Consider the following 8,380-nt stretch of genomic DNA (forward strand, 5'->3'; position numbering starts at 1 on the left):
GTAATTAGATTTACTATTTATTTATTTATTTATCTATTAATGGCGGTACTGGGGATTGAACCCAGGACCTTGCCCATGCACACGCTCCACCACTGACGTATACCCTCACACTGTGTTGCTTTTCTCTTGGATCACACACAGGTGAGCGCCAGCATTTCATTCAATGCCAGGAGACTCGAAAGGACTTTTAATCTGGCCCTGCCTTTGTCTCTAGCCAGTAAGTCGGAGGCTGGACCAAGATTGGAATTCAGTATATCATGCATGAACCTCTGTTTTAAAATGTGGGTTTGTTATTATTCAGATTTGCTGAGGCCAACAGCTCAGGAGATGACCGCCACTGGAAAGATAGTTTGTTAGTCATAGTTCCCAAGAAGACGGGACACGCCAGGCCATGTCCAGCCACCCGGGGAAGCACTAGGGTTGGTCAGGGGGCAGAAGGAGCTGGAAAAAAGATGCAAGCAGGAGCCTTTATTGTGGTTCCCACAGGAAAGGCGAGACAGGGCAAACAGGCTTAGCCTAGTCTGAATAACTCAGGGGGCCCTGGGGTATAGGAGCTGCCCCTAGTTGCCTGGTACCTGGCCCTGGGGGTGATCAGGGACAGGGGATAGTGGGTTCAAGTCAGTGTATGAGCACCCACTAGAGGAGATGGTAGACGCATGGGCTCTGGGTATGAAAGACGGCTGTCTCTCTAAGAACTGGCCCTGGGAGTGGCAGTCCATCCAGGGCCAGCAAGAGCCCAGATGTCAAAGCATCAGAAACACAGAAAGTAAAAGGGCCTGATGAATTCAACCTCGAAAACACGATACTCAGTGAAAGAAGCCAGACACAAAAGTCACATATTGTGTGATTCCATTTTTAGGCAATATTCCGAATGGGTAAATCCATGGAGACAGAAAGTGGATGGGTTGTTGCCAGGGGCGGGAGGAAGGGATGGGAAATGACTGCTTAGTGGGACAGGGTTTTCCTTCGGGCTGATGAAACTGTTCTGGAGCTCAGAGAAGTGATGGTTGCACAACACTGAATGTATTCAGTGCCGCTGAACTGTCATGCGCTTCACAACGGTTAACTGTTCTGTGGATTTCACCTCAGTTCTTTAAAAAAGATAAGAACTCGGATCTTCTGTTTCACACCAAGGGCCCACAGGTTCTGTGCCAACACGGTGGGAGATGCTTCACATCCATGATCTGCTCTGAAGGAGCATCTGAGGGCCTTGTACTCACTTGGCAGTGAGGCCAGCATGGTGTCCACAGTCCAGGGCTTGGAAGAGGCCGAGCAGAGATTCAGACCACATGCTCTGGGCCTCCCAGCCCTGGTCATGCTGGCTTGTCCCCCCGGGGCCACTCACACCTGGATTCTCTGTCCTCCCAGGGAAGCGACAGCGAGTACGAGGTCGACCCAGGCCACCAGAAGGCCCACTCTTTTGTCAACCACTACATCAGCGACCCCACGTACTACAACTCCTGGCGCCGCCAGCAGAAGGGGATCTACAGCTACACGGAGAGCGACCCGGGCGAGCCGGACCACACCACCCTCTCCAACAGCAGCAGCGCCCAGCAGGGCAGCCTCTTTCGGCCCAAGGCCAGTCGGACCCCAACGCCCCAAAACCCCCCGAACCCCCCGAGTCAGCAGAGCACCCTCTACCGTCCCCCCAGCAGCCTCGCCCCTGGCTCCCGGGCTCCAATAGCAGGATTCTCATCATTTGTTTGATGTGGTTGTCTGAAGAGGAAATAAGAAAGGAAAAAAACAGCGCCAAACTCCCCTGCCACCCCTCCCCGCACCGCCTGCCAGAAAACAAAAAACACCAAGAAACCAAGTCAACTTTTCACCTCCTGAGTTTATTTTTCCAGAGATTCCAGGGCCAGCAAAGCCGGTGTCAAGAAGGAGGCAGAAGAACACCAAGAGAGGACGTGTGTGGCCAGCAACGGGGTGGCTTCAAGATTGTGGGGTCTGCTGCTTTTGGGGGGAGCTGAGCAGAGTAGGGGAGGCGGCTGCAATGGACACTGGACATGAGTGGGTTGGGCCTCTAAAGAGAGGGAGGGAGGGAGGGAAGGCGAAGACTGGAGGACTGACTGTAAGGCAGATATGGCTGGGGAGGGGGTGGAGAAGAAGCTTCTGGACGTCCAGCCGGCTGCCCCCTTCTGGCACATGCTGGGCCCACTGCGGGCTGGTGTTGTGCCAGGACGGGCCTCCCTGGGGGCAGAGCTCCCTTCCCCTCCCCACACTCTCTCGCCACGACCCGGTGCAGCCCTGCTTCTCACCCCCAACTATCCTCTCTCTTGCTCAACATCCCCACCAAGCATTTGGTTTATTTAGAAAAGTGAAACCAACTCAAGAGTGAGAATTGGCCTAGCCAGCTCCTTGCCTGGAATATACTTTTTTGTTGTGAGCCCTAGGGGTAGGGGAGGTCCCCCACCCCCGCCCCCGACCTGCCACTGAACCCAGCCATCCTTTACTTGAATTCCCTTTCCTGAGCACAGACTAGGAGAGATGAACTCGGGGAACAGAGGTAGGGGCACTGGTTGGATAGCACTGGGATGATTGAGTGTAAGGCAGGATGTCAGGAACGCAAGAAGGAAGCTAGGACTTTCCTCTTTCTTCTGACTTAGGTACCACCTGCCCCCCTCCTTAAAAGGAGAGTGGAAAGGAAGCTACTGAGAGGGTCTTCCAGACTCGGCTCAACCTGCCAGGGCTGGGAGCAAGGAGGGGCCCTGTCCAAGCTGGACACAAGATCCCAAGATGCACAGCCAGGCCAGCAGGGAGGAGGTCAGATGGGAGCAAGGGACAAGAATAGCTGATGGGGGCAGAGCTTTTACATACCCACGATCTGCTCCAAGGAATGCTCTTTAAAAAGCCACTTCTGGTGGCCTGGATCTTCCCATCAGCTCAGACCTTCCCGATGCAGGGGTCTAGAGAGGAGCCTTCCAGCTAATTCTCTGGGCTGTCCCGGGCCCCTGGGTGCCCTCCCCACCACACCAGCCCTGCAAAGCCACCCTCTCCCACAGCCGGGGATGGATGGCTGCCTCTGGGAAAGGAGGTGGCCCAGCTGAGGCATGTTAAGTGCAGCCCAGAGCCCCTTCATGCGGCCGGGCTCGCTGGGGGTGCCAAGCACAGGCACCGCTGCCCTGCCCTGGAGGAGCTGGTGCCCCGTTCTGGGGAATCAGGAGAACATTGGAAGATTTGGGAAACAAGCCAAGGAGAGAGAGGTCCTGTCCCCTTCCCAAATCAGGTGACTGGGATGGAAGCAGGGCCAGGGGCCAAGGAAAGGGCACATCCAGCTGTGGGCTCCTCCCCACGCACTGGGACCCCCAGGAACCGTGTGTGGGGAGAAGTGGGAAGATAGCTCTGCAGATGGGCTGCCCCGGCTCCGGGCTCCAAACAGTGGCTTCTCCACTAAGGAGGTCCTGAAAGGGAAGCACAGGGCTTCCCCCAAAGGAGGACACAGGCCTGAGGTTCTGCCCCATCCGCAGCTGGCACCTCCGTGGCGACACACCCACAGCTGCCCAGTGTGTGATCCCACTGCCGCTGCTTCCTTCCTTTTCTGTCTCTCTCTTTTTTTAAACAGTCTTATCCTTTTCTCTATCTGCCATGTAACCATTTAAAGCCGTTCCCACTTTGCATTAAGAACTCATCTTGCCTAGCCCAGGGCGGGACTCGGGGGAGGAGGCAGGGGTGAGTACAAACGCTGTGGATGTGTGTATATACTTCACCTGAGGCCAGATTCCCTTTGCCTTTCGTGAACCATCTTGTGCATTAAGATGCTCGCCCTCCCCTCCCCACGTGCTCGTTCACGCCCAGGCTGACACATGCCTGCACACGTTGGGCTGGCACCCACGCCCACCCGGGCTCACCCACACGCGTGCAGATGTGCACAGGACACAAATGTGTGCTAACGACCCCCTCTGAGGGTTTCAGTTGTCTTCTCTGTGAGGCACAGGCAGCCTGAGTCCCTCCCATGTGGGGCGAGGCTGGGATCTATTGTCTGGGAGGGTGAGGACCCTGCAACCCAGAACTCTTAGAGGAGCTGTGCAGGCAGGCCAGGTGGGTGGAAGTCCCACCCTTAGTCTGTCCCCACCCACCTGAAATGTTGCCTCCACCGCCCCAGCCACATCTGGGAGCCCCCGCTCCAGCTGTGGACCTCTAAGATTTCTAAGAGGACATCTCTTTGCCCTTGTTTACATATCCGCCGGGGCAGGGGAGGCTCCCGACCCCACGTCCAGACGCCTGGCCGCATTGGAAGGGTGTGTGGCCATGGCCCCTGGGTCACGGGGAGCCTCCCTGACCTGTGGTCTCCTGGGCCAGGGATGCCAGGACCCCGGTCTGTGTGGCGCCACCTGAGGCAGGTTCGCATCGGGACACTCACCGCCTGGCTCCTTTGGCTCTGCCCTGCTGCGCCCTCGGGAGAGCTCCTGGTGTAGCGCCCACAGCTCCCACTTGGCACACCTGGGCTGCCTTTGCCCTGCTGGCCACGCCTCCTGTGTTCACATCGGCTCTGCGCCTAGACTGCCAAGACCAACCAAAAAGCCGCTCCGGGTTCCAGAAGCACCCTCCCCCTGGGGCTCCACGGAGTTTTGCAAACCCAGGCTGCCTCTCCTTCAGTCTCCCCAACCTGACACTGCCGTGGTTCAGAGGAAACAGGGACACTTCCGGCCGCCCCGCCTGGCGCACGCTGGCTGGAGGCCTTCTGTCTCTGCCCACACCTCCCCGGGCAGAGCTTTCAAAGGTGCCAGAGTCTCCCCAGAGCTCACTCTGGGCAGGGACTTCCCTCACCTTCCCATGGTGCACATCTGAAGGTGCCCACACTTGGTGAGGGGCTGGAGGGCAGGAGAGGGGCGGGGGGACCACCTGAACATCAGCCGCCCACTCCCCAGTGCCTCTGTGTGGTGCTGCCCAGGGCAGCCCCGACCACCACCCTGAGCACAGGTGCCCTCTTGGGACCACCCCACTTCTCTTTGTTTCTGTAAGAATAACCAAAAGCATTTAAATGTGTTACCACCTTTTACGCATAGACTCCGAAAACAAAAACCAACACAAATCTTTATTTTTTGATTTAAAAGATATGATGAAAAATTATAGGGAGAGTACTCATTGCGGCAGGTGTCTATCTGTAAGAAGAAAATATATATATATCTATATGTCATATAGCTTGCTAGGTTTATTTTTTAAATGAGAGGTAACAAAGAAATTGATTTGAAATATATACCACGAGAAGTCCCATGTCCCGTCAAACTTGTCCGTATTTTATAAATAAACTTTTTTTTTTTTTGGAGTTCTGAAGCAACATTCATTCTTCTCCTCCCTGGAAGGTAAATGGGGGACCCCCACCCATATCACTCTCAAGCAAGCTGGTCCTGGAACATCCATTTTTAGCCTTGCTGTGGTTTTGCAGGGAGCATTAAGCGTCCGATGTTTTCTGCTTTTTTAATTCACAGGGGAACGGGTGCCTGTGCCTTCAAGTGAAATGCGATGTTTGATTTTCTTACACTTTTAAGGTAAGAGCCCCAATTTGAATGAAAACAGAAATGGCAGCAGCTAATGCTTACATGGCGTTCAGCCTGTGCGGGGCGCTATGGTGATCGCTTACACTGATTAACTCACGGGATCCTCGTGGCAGCCCCCTCGGAGGGAACCTGGGTCAGGGAGAATTTAAGTGGCTTGCCCCTGAGAATCAGAAAAGCCAAGATTCGTCCTAAAGCAGTCTGGCTCCAGAGACAAACGCTGCCTTTCTGATACTCGAAGGCAAGTTTGTTGCCCATTTGCACTTTAATTTCAGCCAAGCCGGCGCTTCTGGCCCCCGGTGATCTTGATGTAGTAAGAACCACTGTGGCATTCGGTGACCTCACTGAGTTACTCCACCCAGATTTCGAGTTAGGGCTTGAATCTCTGGATTTCCGAGTACACTGGTGCTAGATTAGACTACATTCATCTGCCGCTCAGTTTTACACAGTCTGTCTTATTGTATAATGTACATCAGACATTTATTCATACGGAGGCTGCTCAACTAATTAAAACATAATTAAAGCAGGGAATTGAAAATATATATGTATATGTATGCACCGTCTACACGTTATTTTTACTGAAAACTCACCAATGTAAATGCATTCACCAATCTGTTCACAGTGGGCCTAGCATTTTTCTTTTTTGAGAACGGGCTCGATGTTTAGAGTTCTTGTCTTTCTTGCACATCTATAATGCATCCCCAGTGAATTCCAGTTTCTGTCTCCTTCGAAAATTTACAGAAATTTTGGACTGAGGACTTCCCGGTTTCTGGCACGTGAGGAGCTGGGAAGTTGCCCATTTGTCCTAACAACAGGTGGAAAGCTAAGCACGTGGAAAAATCCACACCTCTCCTTAGATCTGAAAGAGAAGCGAGGTCGCAGGACCCGCTGCTGCCCCCAAAATTGGAGCGATGGTGAATGCAGGGAATCTCAGCTTCCCAGAGCAGAAATGATGGACTGACATAAGAGCAGGAGCCCAGAATGTGATTATTCTTTCCCTAATACATTACAGACAATTCTCGTCCGGGGCTAATTCAGCCCTCTTTCGCGTTTGCCACTTCGCTTTCTCAAAGTCCTCCTCTTCCGAAGCAGTCAATGTAATTTTCAAAGAAATAGCTATTCCCCCTTTGTGCTCTCACCCTACCCACTTACATCGTATTTAAATTGTGTAATTACTATAAAAAGTACAGCTGGCATCAACGAATTTGGGAACAGTGATAACAGACTCTTTGTAAACATGCAGCTCAGTTTGGTCGGAGCAGAAGCGTGTGGGCAGCGCTGAAAGCCTTCAGCGTTCAGGGGACTGTGGGCATCTTCGTGTTTTGCAGAGAGAAGCAATTAATATGGCTTATTTGTTAAGTGGGTCAGATAAGAGCTTCTCCTGTGTATATTGCAGGACAAACCAGGCACACTGCACTTTATGACGTTTCATTTTCAAGGTGATTAAGGGATTTTTTTCAAGGGTAATTTTGACTACCCAGTATCTTGATACTACACATGATTTAGAACCCAACCCCCACATGAGATGCCACACCGCTGCAACTCATTTGAGAATGTTTGGTTACGGCGTAGTAATGTGGACTGGCCACTGGGCATGGACTTTGGCTACCTCCAGCATCAATACCAGTCAAATACACCAGGAGAAGGCAAGACAATGCCTTCACCAAAACAATGAGGAAAGTAAACTGCTAAGAAGGAAGGGAGGAGGGGAAGGACGGTGGTTTCCAAGGCCAAGGAGATGTGGGGTGATACAATGTACTACCTTGGGTTATACATAATGTTTCTTCTTTCCGCTGAGAAAGGGTAACCTCACCTGGAAAACACCAAGGAAGCCTCTCAGATTTCTTTGCCTGGAACCCAGAGTTACCAATTTGGAAAAGCACTTTTGATTGGCGAGGCTAACCAAAAAAAGCTTGGGGTTGGCAGACCTGGGTTCCCACAGATTCCAGCTTGAACTTGAACTTGAGTTCAACCCCCACTGACCTCTACTACCTTCATCTGCGGAATGGGTGCAACTTCTGCCTTTTCCAACATGAAACTCATGGAACGAAGCACAGGGAAATAACCTCTTAGACGGAGGTGACATCCCGACCACCCCTCCCCAGTTCCTCTGTCCTGCACATGGAAGGTCAGGTCCAGATCTATCAGAGCGGCTTTTTCCCAGTGTCCCGATCTTGATGGCAAAGCACGTAGGCAACGAGGCTTGCTGGAGCCTACAGATAGAAAAACGACCATTTTTCTTTCTGACGTCCTAGCTTCTGGCTGGGAGGAGGCTCTAAAGCAGCTGGCTCTGGACGTTGTGGGTTATGGAGGAGGCTGTGTTAGGATGCAGCAGAAGAAGGTAAGGGGAGATGGGCCAGGGGCGGATCTCAGCTGTCAGCTCCCGGTGGGTCGGCCCGCTGGCTGCATCAGACCCACCGCCTGCCCCAAGGCTCCCCGCATGTACTGCACCCACACTTCTCAAACGCTGGCCCTGAGAGGCCACACGGAAATCCAGGAGGCCTTACCGCTTCCCACTGGGGACTGTTTGGGTTGTCCAAAGCCAGCTGCTCAGAAGCTAAGCAATACGCTGGAAATGGAAATAACTCAGCAGCGTTTGGTTCACCGTCCTGGTCCACAAAGCCCTTTGGGTTGGGGCTTATTCATGCTTGGCCCGAGCTTCCGCCGGGGTCTGGGCTGCCCCGGAGGGCACGGGGGTCAAAGCCCAAAGCACATCACTGCCCTGCCAGGGCTTTTCTGATGGAGGGGGTCTTGTTAATAGACCTGCCTGAGAGAACAAGAAATACATTCTCCTACAGAATCTGCCTGTCCCCACCTGCACTCGCACTCCCCAAGACTGACCAATTGTTTGTGACATCTGGCGGAAATTTGGGGGAAATCCACAC

At 53.1% G+C, this 8,380-nt stretch overlaps 1 protein-coding gene across 2 annotated transcripts in view; it reads left to right on the forward strand.

Moving 5' to 3' along the window:
- SDK2 (sidekick cell adhesion molecule 2) overlaps nucleotides 1-1,955 on the forward strand; it is a 247,926-nt gene extending 245,971 nt beyond the window's left edge. For both annotated transcript variants that reach the window (XM_064495585.1, XM_064495586.1), the window contains one exon: nucleotides 1,369-1,955. In XM_064495585.1, the coding sequence (XP_064351655.1) occupies nucleotides 1,369-1,707 (339 nt within the window). In that variant the 3' untranslated portion in view covers nucleotides 1,708-1,955. The remainder of the gene's footprint in view (nucleotides 1-1,368) is intronic.
- Nucleotides 1,956-8,380: the final 6,425 nt, after the last annotated feature.

This window comes from Camelus dromedarius, chromosome 16, assembly GCF_036321535.1.
Source record: "Camelus dromedarius isolate mCamDro1 chromosome 16, mCamDro1.pat, whole genome shotgun sequence".
In the NCBI taxonomy this organism is placed as follows: domain Eukaryota; kingdom Metazoa; phylum Chordata; class Mammalia; order Artiodactyla; family Camelidae; genus Camelus; species Camelus dromedarius.